The following is a 20,755-nucleotide window of genomic DNA, read 5'->3' on the forward strand; positions in this document are numbered from 1 at the left end:
TTGTCATGTCTTTACATTCATGGCCCACCTCAGCCACCCCTCATTCTGATACCTAGGCCAAAAGGCAAAGTGGAGTGCAGACTGACAAGTGGTCAAGGCTTCTGCCCTGCCGTCAGTAGGTAACTACCTTGTTTGAAAGTTAACAGTCATTCCACCTCTTGTTCGCAAGCAAAATCCTATGTAAAGACCTTCAGGTTTGAATGTTAGGAAAAATACAAATTACTTAAAAAATTTATAGTTGCTCCTACACAAATGCAAACCTTCTTCTTTACATAGGATTTTACTCGCGAATGAGAGCTGGAACAGCCGTTAACTTTCAAACAAAGTCCTTAGCTACTGATGGTAGGGGGGAATCCCCACCCACTCATCAGTCTGCATTCCACTTTGCTTTCGGCCGCCATCAAGTAAAGAAGTCTGCTGCGCTCACTGCCTGACTGTCATTTGACTTTCTTTTTGTTTTTGTTATAATGTGTGTTCATTTGTTTACCTCACTGTATATCTATAATGCAAACCCCACTTACAACAGCCTTGAGAGAGGAAACCTTTGGTTGTTAGGCGTTGTCCTGGTAAAAAAAAAAAACCTTGTAATCAGTTCCTCTTCTTGTTAGAGATAAACCCTCATACTTTGTGTGTATCATACAGGAAGCATGATTGCAATCATATCCGTGTAGTGAGCGTCATGTCTGGCCTTCCAAACGTGGGTGAAGTTTGCTAGGGAGAATAGAGAGAAGTAGGTTTCTCAGGTGTCATCGGGAAGCAATACTCTGCCGATGACACCGAGGATTCTCTGTGATTCCTTCTTGCCCCCGGCAAACTTCCACTTTCTGTTGCTACTCCCAAGGGAGTTGTTTTTCCTTTAATGTCTCCTAATTCTTTGTAAGCAAGGGGAGAGAGGAGCTGATGATAAAACAAATCCTGTTGGTTTTATTAGCCTTTTATTCTTTCTGACACTATGGGTTCACCTGAGCCCTTTTCGGATCAGTGATGCTATACATACCCATTGATTTGAAAGGCCCAGAAGTGTGGCAGTTGACCATCACTTATGCTCAACAGGTCAACAGGACTCCTTCCTCTGTTCTACATAACCAGGAAGGAGGTCCAGGTGAGTCGAATACCAGTTTGTTCAGAGATTTACTCAGAATCCTCCCACCAAGAATTAAGTCTCCATATGTAAAGACCGAAGGTTCGTAATCATGTGGGAACAAAATACATATTCTTGAAATAATTTGTATTTTTCCGACATACAAACCTGAAGGCCTTTACATAAATGGCCCACCTCAAGCCACCCCTCATTCTGCTACCTGAGCCACAGGGTAAAGTGAATGCATAATGACAGGGGTGGGCGTGACTCTCATCCTGCTGTCGATAGTTGACTACCTTGTTTAAAGTTAAATGGCTGTTTTCACAGCTTGCGCTGCAAGTATATCCATAAGTAAAGACTTTCAGGTTTGTATGTTAGGAAAAATACAAATTATTTTAAAAATTTGTAGTTTTTCCACCCTTGTAGCATTGAAAACCAAAACGACTTTTTACTGTAATAATTTTATTTATGTATGTATACATTCCTGTAGATTTTGGTGGGCTGAAGTTAAATGTGGATACTGCCAAGGTGTAAACAGTGCATATGCAGATACAGTAATCAAAGAAATACTGTTATATGAAATTTTCATAGGTTTACAAACCAAAACCTTATATCTTATCTCACATCTCAACCACCCCTTTATGTTCGTCAGGCCAAAAGAAGTGCTTGGTGATGGCATGTGAGTGAGGGTAATTCCCTTACTCGCTCTTCTTAACCACCAGTTAACCCATTTCCAACTTGCACTGAAAGATACTCCTTCATAAAATGCTCTGGTTTGTATGGCTCTGAAAAAAATTTGTTATATTTGAGGAAATGTAGCGGCACATGCCTTCCAAGAATGTCATCTGTGTTGCTGGTCTTAATAGCTACTCATGTATTGCATCTGCAGTAACAATCAGTGAAACTAATTTGCAAACTTTCATCTCTCTTGAAATTACTACTAAATTCACCCCTTACTATTTTTTCTTCTTATTGTCAACTGCATCTGTGGATAATATGGTGTTATGTATAACTGGATCACATATAATTAAGCATTTACTGCATACTGTATCCTTCCTGCTGTTAACCCACAAGTTCTTATGCTGGTCTCTTGCATTTTCTATTCTTGGCCTTTGATTTGTTAATATGGATATCTTCATAAGTAATACTGTAGTGTTAAGCTAAGAAGGTTTACAGATCTGAGAGGGAGGGAGTCAATATTAACTGTTAATTATTGTTGCATTGTTGCCACTGGAATGTTTTGACGCTGTGCCTGGACAGAATTTGGTTAGACTGTATTAATATTTGGATAGTACTGTCAAATGGACACCTTGTTAATTGGCCTGAATTAAATTTTATTTATTTTGCTTCAGTTCTGGCATTCTGTTTACTAACTGTGCTGCATTCTTTGATTTCAGATTCTCCCTCAGAAGAACCTTCCTTCCTTCGTCAGTTTTGAGCATCAAGATTTTGGGAATGCTTGTGTGTTTAATGGTACTACATGTAACATTACCAATAGCTCCTAAAGTGTAAGAGACAATCGTACATCAACAGTGAAATCTGGTTGTAGTGCTTCAATATATTGTAGTACTTAATTTATTATAACAGATTTATTGGATAATCATTTGTAAACAATTTTTTGTTAAGAGTTGACAATTGAACACATTGCCATTACAGAACAGGACAGGACAAAAGGCTAAAATGAATCCAGAACATTCTTTAGAATTACCTTTGAAAAGTGAAACTGAAGATGCATTGCCACTACCTTCCATAAGTCAAGAAAACAGCAACATGGCTGCCTTTAGTGAAACCAGTAATGGTGACTTTTTGTCCCTGGATCCATTGATGGACATCAAAATAGAGCCAGAGGTATTCTGTGAGTCTAATGAAGATGATGAATATTCATATGAAATGAATTCAGTAGTGAATGAAAAAGATTCACTAACATGCAAAAAGGAAGAGGTATTCTGTGAGTCTAATGAAGATGATGAATATTCATATGAAATTAATTCAGTAGCGAATGAAAAAGATCCACTAACTTGCAAAAAGGAAGTAGAAGAAGAAAGAAGGAATAGCCACAATGGAGAGAAGCCTTTCAGATCCACTAACTGTGAGAAAGCATTTTACAAGAAAATTAAGCTTACAAGTCATATCACAAATCCTACCAGAGAGAAAACATTCATATGCAATGAGTGTGGGAAAGCATTTTCCCAGAAACAACATCTTTCAGATCATATGAGAATTCATACTGGAGAAAAGCCATTCATGTGCAAGGAATGTGGGAAAGCATTTTCCCATAAACCACGTTTTACAGGTCATATGAGATTACATACTGGAGAGAAGCCATTCATGTGCAAGGAATGTGGGAAAGCATTTTCCGAGAAACCAAATCTTGTACTTCATATGAGAATGCATACTGGAGAGAAGCCCTTCATATGCAAGGAATGTGGGAAAGCATTTTCCTGTAAACCAAACCTTACAGTTCATATGAGACTTCATACAGGAGAGAAGCCATTCATGTGCAAGGAATGTGGGAAAGCTTTTTCACAGAGCACAAATCTTATAGCTCATATGAGAATCCATACTGGAGAGAAGCCATTCATGTGCAAGGAATGTGGAAAAGCATTTTCCCAGAAACCACATCTTACAGGTCATATGAGAATTCATACTGGAGAGAAGCCACTTATGTGCAAGGAATGTGGAAAAGCCTTTTCTAAGAAACCAGATCTTAAAGTTCATATGAGAATGCATACTGGAGAGAAGCCATTCATGTGCAAGGAATGTGGGAAAGCATTTTCCAATAAATCAGATCTTGGACGTCATATGAGAATGCATACTGGAGAGAAGCCATTCATGTGCAAGGAATGTGGGAAAGCATTTTCCATTAAATCATATCTTACAGCTCATATGAGAATCCATACTGGAGAAAAGCCATTCGTGTTCAAGGAATGTGGAAAAGCATTTTCCAGTAAATCAGATCTTGACATGAGAATGCATACTGAAAAGAAGCCATTCATGTGCAAGGAATGTGGGAAAGCATTTTCCCATAAACCAAATCTTACAGTTCATATGAGACTTCATACAGGAGAGAAGCCATTCATGTGCATGGAATGTGGGAAAGCATTTTCCCAGAAAGCAAATCTTATAGCTCATATGAGAATGCATACTGGAGAGAAGCCATTCATATGCAAGGAATGTGGGAAAGCATTTTCCCAGAAACCACATCTTGCAGGTCATATGAGAATTCATACTGGAGAGAAGCCATTCACATGCAAGGAATGTGGGAAAGCATTTTCCAAGAAACCAGATCTTACAGTTCATGTGAGAACCCAAGAAACCAACCTGCTTACATATGAGAATTCATAGAGAAGCCATTCATGTGTAAGGAATGTGGGAAAGCATTTTCAAGAAACCAAATCTTACTCGTCATATGAGAATTCATACTTGAAAGAAGCCATTCATGTGCAAGGAATGTGGGAAAGCATTTTCCAAGAAACCAAATCTTACCCGTCATATGAGAATTCATACTTGAAAGAAGCCATTCATGTGCAAGGAATGTGGGAAAGCATCTTCCAAGAAACCAAATCTTACATATCATATGAGAATTCATACTGGAAAGTAGCCATTTACAGTAAACCCCTCAATTATCCACTATAATATATCCAGGGCTCTTGTGGAGATTGGAAATTTGTGGATATGGTAAAAACCACTTCATGGATGTAAAATGTCAATTGTTTGGAATGATTCTTACCTACTGTTAAAGTTAGCTTATATCTTTGCACCACTAGGGTCGATTGGCATACAAAATAAAAAAAAAAAATAATGTTTGGCTAACCCTCTGTGACTGTCTCTGTAATCACCTGTTTCCCACCAGGTGGCATTGGAATGTTTACGTTCTTGTCAGAATTCTTCATGACCACTCACTAAGATGTGGGGAGGCTGGGTGGTTTTCCACTCTTAACAGTTGGTAAGTATCCAAATAATTGATTTTATATCATGGAAATTATCATTATTTGGAATAAATCTTACCTACTGTTAAAGTTAGCTGACTACCACATTGAAGGAGGATCATGGGTTGGTGTGGCCAGAGAAACAATGTTCAACCATGCAAACTGGTTAAGGCTGGAAATGCCCATGGCTCCATGGCCTTGTTGCATACCAACTGTCTAATTTACCCCTCCCAACTCAGAACTTCTCTTTGTGAAGAGTGTGGGGAGAAGGATATCATGCCTCAACAGCTAGGCTAACATACAGCTTATGTGGTCATGCACAACCGAAACATTCGGCCTCCACAAACTCTTTCCTATACAGCCCAATGCTTTCATCTCTGCTTGTTGTAGATCATATAATGCTTGAACAGAAAATTAGCACAAAACCGTAAAGGAGAAAATAAACCAGAAAGGACATAAGGACACGGCATGAAGAATTCTGACAAGAACATAAACATTCCAATGCCACCTGGTAGGAAACAGGTGATTACAGAGACACTCATAGAAGGTTAGCCAAGCATTATTTTTTTATCTTGCGTGCCGATCGCACCTAATGGCGTGAAGAGGTGTAAGCTAACTTTAACAGTAGGTAAGAATCCAAATAATTAATTATATCGAGAAAATGATAATTTTATGCCCTATTTTTTGTACCTGTTTTCTGACTACAGTATTGTACAGTATATGATTATAAATAATGCAGAATACTCTACAGTACTGTACTGTACTGTACACATAATGAAAACCAAACTGTACAATACTGTTTACTGAATAACTGTCTAAAAAAAAATTGACATTGAAATTCTCTCTGCTACCTGTTCGCATTGCTGGTACTGTTTACGTGGGCCAAACTTGGAAAATCTTTTTTTTTAATTAAGAATAACCCTTTGGGAGAAAGAGAAATGTGGAAATGCACAGCATCATAATGCATACATGTATGTATATGCACATGTATATACATACATGTATGTCAACACATGCTTATTTGATATTGAAAGTAGCCACTCTTTTATACTGCATTTTGTTACCTCCACATTAAAAATCTAATTAACTTTTCATTCAAATCTTATTAAAGATGTATTACAGCATTATTGTTATTTATTTGGTGTGGCATAAAAATTTACACCTTCCAAAACATCTGAAGCTACTGGAGCTTAGGCTATCATATATTACTGGTTGAAATGACTTTTAAGTATGTATTGCACCCAATTTTTGAAAACACTGATTGATGCAATGATACTAATTACATTCCATTAAAGGATATTAACTTTATCACAAACTGTACATTGAGTTCTTACTCGGAGTGTGAGCAGTTTATAGATACAAGATGACACATGCAGAGTTCTCTAAGGTATGGAAATCAACCCTTGAGTGCTGGCAGAAGTGAGAGAGAGATTCAAAACTGCAGTTGGTATTACCTTTGAAAGATAAAAAGAAAGATTACTCTTCACATTTGCCTAAATTGATAACAAGAGCTTTTGAACCTGCAGAGTGAAGAGAAAGACTTACAAATGTCACGCACAGTTCTTTTTAAACGGTTACAACTGAATGAGCAGCAAAACAAGATCTAAATGCAATGCCTAATCATTTTGTTTCCCCTCTGACTCATGTGGGTATGAAGTAACTGTTGCCCCCAGCGTGTTCTAATTTAATGGTTGGGACCAGTTGAAAAGTGGACAAGAACTAAAGCAATACAGTACCTGGTCTTTTGTTTGTGTTGTATGGACAGGCAATACCTTTAAGTACTTTACTGTGCAATTAAATTTACATTTTACAAAGTTCAGCTGATTTGTTGATTACATGTACAGTAAATTACTCTTGTGCAACCAATTATATCAATACTGTAATATCTGGTTACTATCTTTCTGTTGCATTGTGCATGATTATAGGATTACAAGTTAATGTCTCACAATAAAGTGTGATTGATAAAATTGTTTTTAACATTAAACACATTGCATTAAGTGTTTGCCCAAGGTTTCAACCAATGATATATGACTGCCTAAGTTGAAGGTGATTATAAGGGTTTTGATCAAGGAAGGATTGCTAAAGTTTTGTATGCCACACCATAAAAATAAATGGCGATAAAGAACACCCCAGAGAGAGAGAAAGAGAAAGGCAGGCAAACACACAGCAAGTGTGTATTGTAATTGACTTCAGTGTGATGCATATGTGTACTTAAACACATACTTCTTGTATACAAACACATGCAAAGACAGACACTGATAAAAAAGAAAAGTTTTGATGCAACAAGACTGGGCAGTTTAAACTGATATATAATTTCGTAATGTGTTCTTCAAGCTTTTCAGTTTACTGGTGTGCAACTTCAGAAAAACCCTTGATGTAAAATCATTTTGTTCATAAATTTAAGAGTCACAAATTCATTGTAACTTTTGGAGTTATGCATCAGAGGGGGGAAATGGAAGGGAGTGAGAATGGGAGGACAAACACAAGCAGCCAGTGAGAGATGGAAGCTTCTGTGACATAGTCATGACACTCAGCCGCTCAAAAGTAATGAAAGAAATGACGTGTAATGATATTTTTGCTTCTTGGCCAACAATAGTCGTGAAAGCTCCCGAACAGATAAAGCCTTGTCCAGTCCTCCCCATTCAGGTCTTCTGGCCCTCTTGGACATTTATTGCATAAGTCCTCATTTAGTCCATTAATTAAAGAAACCAGGGACTGTTGTGCATGTCTTGTATGTAAGCCCTAGTGATGGTATTTATCTTCTGTACCTGATCAGTGCAGAAAGTAAGCATGTGTGTCAGGCATGAAAGCACTAGAGACCTGATGTAACCCCTCAGCATGGGAAGTCTTGTATTGTCGACTTGATCAGTTTTCAGTGTTACCACATACAGTACAGGGAGTCCCCTGGTTATGACTGTCTCGACATTCATCGATCCAATCTTACAAAGCTAAGAATTCTTCACTTTTTTTTTATTTTTATCATTTTTTTAATGTCAAGTACTGTATTTATTGCCAATTATCATTTTTATCATTTTGTTTATCCAGATTGCCTGTATTGTCATCTGTAGCATTTTATCTCATGTATCTAGATTGTGTAAGTTGAAGTAAAGAAAACATTATTATTCCTATTATTATTATTATTAAGATCCGACTTGAGTCGGATTCGACTTGAGTCGCTGCCTCAGAAAAGGATCACCGTTGTAACTCGGGGACTGCCTCTGTTACTAAGGTTTCTCATGTGTAGTATCGAATACTATTTGAATTACTTCACAGCATGTGATGAGCTGACATGCTCCTATGTTTTGTATCAAACCAATTGTATTTTTTGTGCACTTATTTTTGTACACTCTTGCCACAATGTTGCCCTATCAATAAACCCTACCCTGGACGTTTTTCCAACTAATTTTTTTACCATTTCAAGTAAATATTGAAGTAGTACAGTAGTATTAGTATATGGTGTACACCTATTTACTTATAACAGCTGCCATTAAAGTGACATTGTACTGAATAAACAGAAACAGATTTTCCCATGACCTGAGAAATAATCATCTTCTTCAAGAGCTTTTCCTAGAAAGGAACAAAACTACATTTTTCAAAACACGGGAATTCTGTTGTCATCTAAAGGATGGACTCAAAATAGCTAATTTTTATTAAAGTAATTTGTATTTTTCCTAACATACAAACCTGAATTTCTGTACTTAAGGATTTAGCTTGCTGAAGCGAGCTGGAACGACAGTTAAACTTTCAGACACAGTCATTAACTACCAATGGTAGGGGAAATCCATGCCAACTTTTCGGTCTGTACTCCACTTTGCCTTTTTGCCTAGGTGCCAGACTGAGGAGTGGCTGAGGTGGGCTATAAATGCAAATACCTTCAGGTTTGTATTTTAGGAAAAATAGAAATTACAAAATAATTAGCTTTTTGTTCCTACACAAATACAAGCCTTCGTTCTTTACATAGGAGACTTACCTATTGGGGGGGGGGAGCCTGGGCAATTCTCTGAACCGACTGGTTGGTTCTACCCTGCCGGGAATACCTTCCTGGTTTGGAAGAGCTGAGGAAGGAATCCCACACGTGTAGCTTGTTGGACATATGGGATGTTGCAGCTGCTAGACTTGTGGGCTTAACATAATGAGTTTCATAGTGCAACTGTGAGGTTCTCCTTCTGTTACACCTTTCAAACCTACCTACTTTCAATTTCCTTTCCAGCACTGAATGACCTCATAGGGTCCAGCGCTTGGCCTTTGGCCTAAACTCTATAATCCATTCAATTCTCTCTCTCTCTCTCTCTCTCTCTCTCTCTCTCTCTCTCTCTCTCTCTCTCTCTCTCTCTCTCTCTCTCAGAGCAGGAGTAATATTCACCAGCAGTTTCAGACATTTTTGCAACAGCATCAACCTCTTAATCACCTGTATAGGACCTATGGCTTGCTCTACAAATTACAGGCAGATTTAGGAACAAGAGCCTGTGCTGTCATAAGGCCAGCTTAACCTACAGATACAGTTGCCATATAGTGTTAGAAGTTTTCACATTTTATCTTGTGAAATAAGTGGCCAAGATATTGGCTGACACTGTAAGCAAAAATTGCAAAGTAAGGTAAGAGCGATGTGTACAAAGGCAGAGGTCTGTCTATGCCCTATTAATGCTTCTAAGAACGTTAACGAAGGTTTCATATCATATACTGAACACTCATGGTCAAATATATATATATATATATATATATATATATATATATATATATATATATATATATATATATATATATATATATATATGAATGTCTTTACTGTAATACCACAGTGTAATATGAATATAAGAAGGCCCATAAAACACTATTTGAACGTTGCAACCATGTATTTCGAGCACTTCCTTCTGTGCTCCTGTTCACTGGTAAAATATGGACATGAAGTGTTACAGAAGTATATATACAAAGCATATGTAGGTGTAGCATTAAGTCTCCGATGGTATGCAGGTGACCGTTCCCAAGAAGGAGGGAAATAAACAATTCCCTGGTGGTTTTTGGCCTCATTAACTCCTGTTTTGTGATTCGTCTGGTGGTCATGTTTCCTGGAGCACCTGTTTGAGAAGAGGTTTAATGATTAACCCGTCGATTTCATCCACTTTCCAATGTTCTCTTGACAAGTTCATATTGTTGGTTTGATGGATGATAGCAGATTCCAGCATCTTTCTTTTGTACGGACAGCTACTCTTGAAAACCAGCTCCGCCCCGCTCCAATTTATGGAATGGCCTCTATCCCTGATACGTAGAAAAATCCCTGAACTCTCTGAAGCATACCGTACCGACCTTTTGTGCTCTGTTAATCTTTGCGAGAGGGTAGGTGGCCATTCCATAAATTGGAGTGGGGCGGAGTTAAAGGTCAACTTTTTTTGTATTTGTTCTGCTCCTCCCTCCTTTGTTTCACCTCTCGGCAGTCATTATAGCCCAATTGCTTGTTTATTTTGAAGAACCTGTTGATCTCCGAAAAGCCAGATCGTAATATTGTGACCTTAGGCCAGGATTGGTTCTGTTTTGGCTGGCGGGGTATGGCAGCATCGGGAGGGGAAATTATTTTGTTTGTAAAATTTTTGTGTAAATTTTTTTTTCTGTTTAGATGAAGTGTTAGGAACAATCGTTTGTCGATTGTTCCGCTTGGTCTTGCCTCCTTTTGTTGTTTCGTGTTTTTTCTTGCTGGCGAGCTGTGCGTCTGGTGAATGGCGTCAGACTTCGTCCAGTCAGGTTCGTAACAGCTTGCTCAGTCAGGTTGAGGGCAGCAGAGGAAGCCAGTTGGAGTAGCAGCAGCAGGTATTCGTACCTGTGAGTCCGGTCCTAGCAGCAGAGCAGCGGAGAGTTTCTTAAGGACGAGATGGTTGCCGTGTCGGCTCTGTCTTGGTCGTCGTAGATGGAGGAGGACGTCAGTACGTTTCTGGGAGGGCAGATGGTTGCCCGTGTCGGCTCTGTCGCGATCGTCAGTACTGAAGAGAGACGTCAGCACTGTGCTTGAGACCAGAGATGGTTGTCGTGTCGGCTCTGTCTTTGTTGTCCTGCAGTGTTCCTGTCGAGCAGTTGGTGGCTGCTTTTGGTGTTTATCAGTATTTCCTAATTGAATTTATAATGTTCCATTATCGTTTATTTATTAAGATTGTTTATGCTGCTTGTGTATTTGTTTATATATTATATTGTTATTAATTAATTTTGCTTTTACTGCTCTTGTATTTGTTTGATTTATGTATTACGCTCGGCTATTAAGTAATTCTGCTGATCAAATGTTAATTTATTGAAGTTTAAATTGCTTGTATTTTGCTGTCCTTTTAATAATTTAATTCATTATAGTAATGTTCATTTATTATTTACTCTAAACTGAACCTGACTCACTGTAAATATGTAAATAACTAATTTTGGAATAAACTAATATTAAGGTAACTTTTTTTGTATTTATTTCTGCTCCTCCCTCCTTTGTTTGTCACCCTCTCGGCAGTCATTATAGCCCAATTGCTTGTTTATTTTGAAGAACCTGTTGATCTCGAAAAGCCAGATCTAATATTATTGGCGACCTTAGGCCAGGATTGGTTCTGTTTTGGCTGGCGGGGGTGTGGCAGCATCGGGGGAGAGTTTTTTTTTGTTTGTAAAAAAAAAATTTTATTGTAAATTTTTTTTTTCTGTTAGGTGAGGTGTTAGGAACAGTCGTTTGTCCGATTGTTCCTTGGTGAATTGACACTCCTTTTGTTGTTTTGTGTTTTCTTGTGCTGGCGAGCTGTCGTCTGGTGAATGGCGTCAGACTTCGCCAGTCAGGTTCAATAGCAGCATCGAGTCAGGGTTGAGGGCAGCAGAGAGCCAGTTGGAGTAACGCTTGCAATTATTCGTACCTGTGAGTCGGTCCTAACAGCAGAGCAGCGGAGGTTTCTTAGGACGAGATGGTTTGCCGTGTCGGCTCTGTGGTCGTCGTAGATGGAGGAGGACGTCAGTACACGTTTCTGGGAGGGCAGAGATGGTTGCCGTGTCGGCTCCTGTCGCGGTCGTCGGTACTGGAAGGAAGACGTCAGCACTGTGCTTGAGGACGAGATGGTTGTCGTGTCGGCTCTGTCTTTGTTGTCCTGCGGTGTTCCTGTCAGGCAGTTAGAGTGGTTTCTTTGAGGTATTTATCGTATTTCCCTGGTGAATTTATAATGTTCCATTATCGTTTATTTATTAAGATTGTTTATGCTGCTTGTGTGATATTTGTTTATGTATTATGTTGGCTGTATTAATTAATTTTGCTTTTGCTGCTCTTGTATTTTGTTTGATTTTATGTATTACGCTCCAGCTGTTAAATAATTCTGCTGATCAAATGTTAATTTATTTGAAGTTTTAAATTGCTTATTTTGCTGTCCTTTTAATAATTTAATTCATTTGTAGTAATGTTCATTTATTATTTACTACAAACTGAACCTGACTCACTGTAAATATGTAAATAACCTTAGTACACAGGGCAACTAATATTAAGGTAACTTTTTTTTGTATTTGTTCTGCTCCTCCCTCATTTTTGTCACCTCTCGGCAGTCATTATAGCCCAATTGCTTGTTTATTTTTGCGGAAGAACCTGTTGATCTCGAAAAAGCCAGATCGTATTGGCGACAGGCCAGGATTGGTTCTGTTTTTGGCTGGCAGGGTGTGGCAGCATCGAGGAAAGTATTTTTGTTTGTAAAAAAAAATTTTTATTGTAAATTTTTTCTGTTAAATGAGAGGTGTTAGGAACAATCGTTTGTCGATTGTTCCTTGATGAATGTTGCCTCGCTTTTGTTGTTTTGTGTTTTTTTCTTGCTGGCGAGCGTGGTCTGAAGGTGAATGGCGTCAGACTTCGTCAGTCCAGGTTAAATAACAACGCGAGGAGTCCGGGTTGAGGGCAGCAGAGAGCCAGTTGGAGTAACAGCAGCAGGTATTCGTACCTGTGAGTCCGGTCCTAGCAGCAGAGCAGCGGAGTTTCTTAAAGGACGAGATGGTTGCCGTGTCGGCCTGTCTTGGTCGTCGTAGATGGAGGAGGACGTCGGTACGTTTTCTGGGAGGCGGATAGTTTGCCGTGTCGGCTCTGTCGCAGTCGTCAGTACTGGAGAGGACGTCAGCACTGTGCTTGAGACGAGATGGTTGTCGATGTCGGCTCTGTCTTTGTTGTCCTGCAGTGTTCTGTCGAGCAGTTGGTGGCTGCTTTTTGGTGTTTATCAGTATTTCCCTGGTAGATTTATAATGTTCATTATCGTTTATTTATTAAGATTGTTTATGCTGCTTGTGTATTTGTTTATGTATTATGTTGACTGTATTAATTAATTTTGCTTTTGCTGCTCTTGTATTTGTTTGATTTTATGTATTACGCTCCCGGCTATTAAGTAATTCTGCTGATCAAATGTTAATTTATTTGAAGTTTAAATTGCTTGTATTTTGCTGTCCTTTTAATAATTTATTTGTAGTAATGTTCATTTTATTATTTACTCTAAACTGAACCTGACTCACTGTAAATATGTAAATAACTAATTTTGGAATAAACTAATATTAAGGTAACTTTTTTTGTATTTGTTCTGCTCACTCCCTCCTTTGTTGTTTGTCACCTCTCGGCAGTCATTATAGCCCAATTGCTTGTTTTATTTTGAAGAACCTGTTGATGCAAAGCCAGATCGTAATATTGGCGACCTTAGGCCAGGATTGGTTCTGTTTTGGCTGGCGGGGGTGTGGCATCGAGAGAAGTATTTTTGTTTGTAAAAAAAAAAATTTTATTGTAAATTTGTTCTGTTATGAGGAGGTGTTGGAACAATCGTTTGTCGATTGTTCCTTGGTCAGATGTTGCCTCCTTTGTTGTTTTTGTGTTTTCTTGCTGGCGAGCTGTCGTCTGGTGAATGGCGTCCGGGCTTCGTCGGTCAGGTTCATGCTTAACATCGAGTCAGGTTGAGGTGGCAGAGAGCCGGTTGGGTAACGGCAGCAGGTATTCGTACCTGTGGGTCGATCCCCAACAGCAGAGCAGCGGAGGTTTCTTAGGACGAGATGGTTGCCGTGTCGGCGCTCTGTGTCTTGGTCGTCGTAGATGGAGGAGGACGTCGGTACGTTTCTGCGAGAGGGCGAGATGGTTGCCGTGTGTCGGCTCTGTCGCGGTCGTCGCCGTACTGGAGGAGGATCAGCGCAACAGCGAGGACGAGATGGTTGTCGTGTCGGCTCTGTCTTTGTTGTCCTACTTGTTCTGTCGGTAGTTGGTGCTCTGCTTTGGTGTTTCAGTATTTCCCTGAGTGAATTTATAATGTTCCATTATCGTTTGTTATTAAGATTGTTTATGCTGCTTGTGTATTTGTTTATGTATTATGTTGACTGTATTAATTATTTTGCTTTTGCTGCTCTTGTATTTGTTTGATTTATGTATTACGCTCCCGGCTATTAAGTAATTCTGCTGATCAAATGTTAATTTATTTGAAGTTTAAGTGCTTGTATTTTGCTGTCCTTTTTAATAATTTAATTCATTTGTAGTAATATTCATTTTATTATTTACTCTAAACTGAACCTGACTCACTGTAAATATGTAAATAACTAATTTTGAATAAACTAATATGAAGGTAACTTTTTTTGTATTTGTTCTGCTCCTCCCTCCTTTGTTTGTCTGCCTCTCGCTTGATCATTATAGCCAATTGCTTGTTTATTTTTGAAGAACACCTGTTGATCTCAATAGATCGTAATATTGGCGACCTTAGGCCAAGTTGGTTCTGCGGCTGGCGGGGGTGTGGCATCGGGGAGGAGGTATTGTTTGTAAAAAAAAATTTTATTGTAAATTTTTTTTCTGTTAAATGAGAGGTGTTGAACAATCGTTTGTCGATTGTTCCTTGGTGGATGTTGCCTCCTTTTGTTGTTTTGTGTTTTTTCTTGCTGGCGAGCTGTCGTCTGGTGAATGGCGTCAGACTTCGTCAGATCAGGATTCGTGCAACATCGAGTCAGGTTGAGGAGCAGCAGAGAAGCCAGTTAGATGCTAGCAGCAGGTATTCGTACCTGTGGTCAGTCCTAGCAGCGAGCAGCGGAGTTTCTTAAGGACGAATGGTTGCCGTGTCGGCTCTGTCTTGGTCGTCGTAGATGGAGGAGGACGTCAGTACGTTTCTGGGAGGAGCGAGATGGTTGCCGTGTCGGCTCTGTCGCGATCGTCAGTACTGGAGAGGACGTCAGCACTGGCACGGGGCAGATGGTTGTCGTGTCGGCTCTGTCTTTGTTGTCCTGCAGTGTTCCTGTCGAGCAGTTGGTGGCTGCTTTGGTGTTTATCAGTATTTCCCTGAGTGAATTTATAATGTTCCATTATCGTTTATTTATTAAGATTGTTTATGCTGCTTGTGTATTTGTTTATGTATTATGTTGACTGTATTAATTAATTTTGCTTTTGCTGCTCTTGTATTTGTTTGATTTATGTATTACGCTCCCGGCTATTAAGAAAGTAATTCTGCTGATCAAATGTTAATTTATTTGAAGTTTAAATTGCTTGTATTTTGCTGTCCTTTTAATAATTTAATTCATTTGTAGTAATGTTCATTTTTATTATTTACTCTAAGCTGAACCTGACTCACTGTAAATATGTAAATAACTAATTTGGAATAAACTAATATTAAGGTACTTTTTTGTATTTGTTCTGCTCTCCTCCTTTGTTTTGTCACCTCTCGGCAGTCATTATAGCCCAATTGCTTGTTTATTTTGAAGAACCTGTTGATCTCGAAAAGCCAGATCGTAATATTGGCGATATAAACCAGGATTGGTTCTGTTTGTGGCGGGGTGTGGCAGCATCGAGGAGAAGTATTTTGTTTATAAAAAAAAATTTTTGTGTAAAATTTTTTTCTGTTAGGTGGGAGGTGTTGAACAATCGTTTGTCGATTGTTCCCTTGGTGGATTGTTGCCTCGCTTTTGTTTGTTTTTGTGTTTTCTTGCTGCGAGCTGTCGTCTGGTGAATGGCGTCAGACTTACGTCAGTCAGGTTCGCGCAGCATCAATAGTCAGGTTGAGGGCAGCAGAGAGCCGGTTAGATAGCAGCAGCAGGTATTCGTACCTGTGAGTCGGTCCTAACAGCAGAGCAGCGGAGAGTTTCTTAGGATTGAGATAGTTTGCCGTGTCGGCTCTGTCTTAGTCGTCGTAGATGGAGAGGACGTCGGTACGTTTCTGGGAGGGCAGATGGTTGCCGTGTCGGCTCTGTCGCGGTCGTCAGTACTGGAGAGGACGTCAGCACTTTATTAGCGAGGACGAGATGGTTGTCGTGTCGGCTCTGTCTTTGTTGTCCTGCAGTGTTCCTGTCGAGCAGTTGGTGGCTGCTTTGGTGTTTATCGGCGAAGTATTTCCTGAGTGAGATTTATAATGTTCCATTATCGTTTATTTATTAAGATTGTTTATGCTGCTTGTGTATTTGTTTGTATTATGTTGACTGTATTAGTGGTACCTTTTGCTGCTCTTGTATTTGTTTGATTTTATGTATTACGCTCCCGCTATTAAAGTAATTCTGCTGATCAAATGTTAATTTATTTAAGTTTAAATTGCTTGTATTTTGTATCCTTTTAATAATTTAATTCATTTGTAGTAATGTTCATTTTATTATTTACTCTAAAGCTGAACCTGACTCACTGTAAATATGTAAATAACTAATTTTGGAATAAACTAATATTAAGAGTAACTTTTTGTATTTGTTCTCTCCCTCCCTCCTTTGTTTGTCACCTCTCGGCAGTCATTATATTAATTGCTTGTTTATTTTGAAGAACCTGTTGATCTCGAAAAGCCAGATCGTAACATTGGCGACCTTAGGCCAGGATTGGTTCTGTTTTGGCTGGCGGGGGTGTGGCAGCATCGGGGGAGAGTATTTTTGTTTGTAAAAAAAATTTTTTTTTTAAATTTTTTTTCTATTCAGAATGAGGAGGTGTTAGGAACAATCGTTTGTCTGTTGTTTCGCCAGATGGATGTGCCTCCTTTGTTGTTTTTGTGTGTTTTCACTGGCGAGCTGTCAGTCTGAGTGAATGGCGTCAGACTTCGTCCAGTCAGGTTCATGTAGCATCAGGTCAGGTTGAGGGCAGCAGAGAGCCAGTTGGAGTAACAGCAGCAGGTATTTGTGCCTGTGAGTCCGGTCCTAACAGCAGAGCAGCGGAGAAGTTTCTTAGAACGAGATGGTTGCCGTGTCGGCTCTGTCTTGAAATCCGTCGTAGATGGAGAGGACGTCAGTACGTTTCTGGGAGGGCGAGATGGTTGCGTGTCGGCTCTGTCCGCGATCGTCAGTACTGAAGGAGACGTCAACGCATAGCGGAAGGCGAGATGGTTGTCGTGTCGGCTCTGTCTTTGTTGTCCTGCAGTGTTCCTGTCGAGCAGTTGGTGGCTGCTTTGGTGTTTATCAAATATTTCCCTAGAGTGAATTTATAATGTTCCATTATCGTTTATTTATTAAGATTGTTTATGCTGCTTGTGTATTTGTTTATGTATTATGTTGACTGTATTAATTAATTTGCTTTTGCTGCTCTTGTATTTGTTTGATTTTATGTATTACGCTCCCGGCTATTAAGTAATTCTGCTGATCAAATGTTAATTTATTTGAAGTTTAAATTGCTTGTATTTTGCTGTCCTTTTAATAATTTAATTCATTTGTAGTAATGTTCATTTTATTATTTACTCTAAACTGAACCTGACTCACTGTAAATATGTAAATAACTAATTTTGGAATAAACTAATATTAAGGTAACTTTTTTTTGTATTTGTTCTGCTCCTCCCTCCTTTGTTTGTACCTCTCAACAGTCATTATAGCCCAATTGCTTGTTTATTTTGAAAGAACCTGTTGTTGATCTCAGAAAGCCAGATCGTAATATTATTGGCGACCTTAGGCCAGGATTGGTTCTGTTTTGGCTGGCAGGGGTGTGGCAGCATCGGGGGAGAGTATTTTGTTGTAAAAAAATTTTTATTGTAAATTTTTTTTCTGTTAAGAATTATGAGAGAGTGTTAGGAACAATCGTTTTGTCGATTGTTCCCTTGGTGGATGTTGCCTCCTTTTGTTGTTTTGTGTTTTTCTTGCTGGCGAGCTGTCGTCTGGTTGAATGGCGTCAGACTTCGTCAGTCAGGTTCATCTTAACATCAGGTCAGGGTTGAGGGCAGCAGAAGGCCAGTTGGAGTAACAGCAGCAGGTATTAGTACCTGTGAGTCCGGTCTAACGGCAAACCAGCGGAGAGTTTCTTAGGACGAGATGGTTGCCGTGTCGGCTCTGTCTTGATCGTCGTAGATGGAGAGGACGTCAGTACAGTTTTCACCAGAGGCCCGAGATGGTTGCCGTGTCGGCTCTGTCGCGGTCATTGATACTGGAGGACGTCAGCACTGTGCTTGAGGACGAGATGGTTGTCGTGTCGGCTCTGTCTTTGTTGTCCTGCAGTGTTCCTGTCGAGCAGTTGGTGGCTGCTTTGGTGCTTATCGTATTCCCTGAGTGAATTTATAATGTTCGTATCGTTTATTTATTAGATTGTTTATGCTGCTTGTGTATTTGTTTATGTATTGTTGACTGTATTAATTAATTTTGCTTTTGCTGCTCTTGTATTTGTTTGATTTTATGTATTACGCTCCCGGCTGTACTAAGTAATTCTGCTGATCAAATGTTAATTTATTTGAAGTTTCGTGCTTGTATTTTGCTGTCCTTTTAATAATTTAATTCATTTTGCCAGTAATGTTCATTTATTATTTCTCTAAACTGAACCTGACTCGCACAGTAAATATGTAAATAACTAATTTTGGAGATAAGCTAATATTAAAATTAACTTTTTGTATTTGTTCTGCTCTCCTCCCTCCTTTGTTTGTCACCTCTCGGCAGTCATTATAGCCCAATTGCTTGTTTGTTGAAGAACCTGTTGATCTCCGAAAAGCCAGATCATGTATTATTGGCGACCTTAGGCCAGGATTGGTTCTGTTTGGCTGGCGGGGTGTGCTATCGAGAGGGGAAGAAGTATTTTGTTTGTAAAAAAAAAATTTTTTATTGTAAATTTTTTTTTTTCTGTTAGGTGGGGAGGTGTTAGGAACAATCGTTTGTCGATTGTTCCCTTGGTGGATTGTTGCCTCCTTTTGTTGTTTTTGTGTTTTTCTTGCTGGCGAGCTGTCGTCTGGTGAATGGCGTCAGACTTCGTCAGTCAGGTTCGTAGCAGCATCGAGTCAGGTTGAGGGCAGCAGAGAGCCAGTTGGAGTAACAGCAACGGTATTCGTACCTGTGAGTCCAGTCTAACAGCAGAGCAGCGGAGAGTTTCTTAAGGACGAGATGGTTGCCGTGTCGGCTCTGTGCACGGTCGTCTGTAGATGGAGGAGGACGTCAGTACGTTTCTGGGAGGGCTTGAGATGATTTTGCCGTGTCGGCTCTGTCGCAGTCGTCAGTACTGGAGGAGGACGACCAGCACTGCAATAGCGAGACAGATGGTTGTCTGATGTCGCTCTGTCTTTGTTGTCCTGCAGTGTTCTGTCGAGCAGTTGGTGGCTGCTTTGGTGTTTATCAGTATTTCCCTGGTGAATTTATAATGTTCCATTATCGTTTATTTTATTAAGATTGTTGTATGCTGCTTGTGTATTTGTTTATGTATTATGTTGACTGTATTAATTAATTTTGCTTTTGCTGCTCTTGTATTTGTTTGATTTTATGTATTGCTCCCAGCTATTAAGTAATTCTGCTGATCAAATGTTAATTTATTTAGTTTAAATTGCTTGTATTTTGCTGTCCTTTTAATAATTTAATTCATTTGTAGTAATGTTCATTTTATTATTTACTCTAAACTGAACCTGACTCACTGTAAATATGTAAATAACTAATTTTTGGAATAAACTAATATTAATTAACTTTTTTGTATTTGTTCTGCTCCTCCCTCCTTTGTTTTTGTCCTCTCGGCAGTCATTATAGCCCAAATGCTTGTTTATTTGAAGAACTGTGATCTCGAAAAGCCAGATCATAAATATATATATATATATATATATATATATATATATATATATATATATATATATATATATATATATATATATATATATAAATTTCTGACTCACGTCGGGATCGAACCCAGGTCTCTCGGGTGGAAAGCAAAGGGCGTTATCCACTAGACATACAGAGTCTAAAAAGAAGTTTGGAACCTGAGAGCAACTGCAGGGACCTGGTCAAGCTAACTGCTTGCATACCAGCGAGTTTTCCCCAACTTCCCGACTCAGCAATGACCCAATAGACAACATTTCATTCGAATTATCCCTTCTGAGTGAATAAGATAGAAATCATCAACACACAATCACGTGCTCTCAGGTTCCAACTTTTTTTAGACTTGTATGGCCCAGTGGATAACGCCCTTGCTTTCCACCTGAGAGACCTGGGTTCGATCCCGACGTGAGTCAGAAATTTATTTCTGTTCCACACGTGATTGTGTGTTGATGATTTCTGTCTTATTCACTCCCGAAGATGTTCGAATGATGTTGTCTATTAGTCAAATGAGAAAAACTCTCTGTTCTTTCTAACGGATAGCTGCCAGATAATTCATAGTACGATTATGCGGAGACCAACTGCTGGGCTGTGGTAACTTATGAATGCTTGCCCTTGCTCCACTGAAGACCTGGGATTCGATATCTGACGTGAAGTCAAAGGCTTATTCTGTTCACACGTGATTGTGTGTTATTGATTTTCTATATATATATATATATATATATATATATATATATATATATATATATATATCAGTCATTATTTTTATAATGACTGAAAATATAGGCATAAATTGCTGAATTCTTAATGT

At 39.1% G+C, this 20,755-nt stretch overlaps 1 protein-coding gene across 1 annotated transcript; it reads left to right on the forward strand.

Annotated features, from left to right (window-relative positions):
* The first annotated feature begins 1,182 nt into the window (after positions 1 to 1,182).
* On the forward strand, positions 1,183 to 8,404 carry LOC136856552 (zinc finger protein 345-like). The gene has a single exon (XM_067134390.1). The coding sequence runs from the start codon at positions 2,762 to 2,764 to the stop codon at positions 4,424 to 4,426; it is 1,665 nt and encodes a 554-aa protein (XP_066990491.1). The 5' UTR covers positions 1,183 to 2,761; the 3' UTR covers positions 4,427 to 8,404.
* The last annotated feature ends 12,351 nt before the right edge of the window (positions 8,405 to 20,755 follow it).

The sequence above is a fragment of the Macrobrachium rosenbergii genome, chromosome 36 (assembly GCF_040412425.1).
Source record: "Macrobrachium rosenbergii isolate ZJJX-2024 chromosome 36, ASM4041242v1, whole genome shotgun sequence".
In the NCBI taxonomy this organism is placed as follows: Eukaryota; Metazoa; Arthropoda; class Malacostraca; order Decapoda; family Palaemonidae; genus Macrobrachium; species Macrobrachium rosenbergii.

Bases quoted from the DNA above. Each gene is read 5' to 3' on its own strand.
- LOC136856552 (XM_067134390.1), top strand. From the start codon at position 2,762: ATGAATCCAGAACATTCTTTAGAATTACCTTTGAAAAGTGAAACTGAA.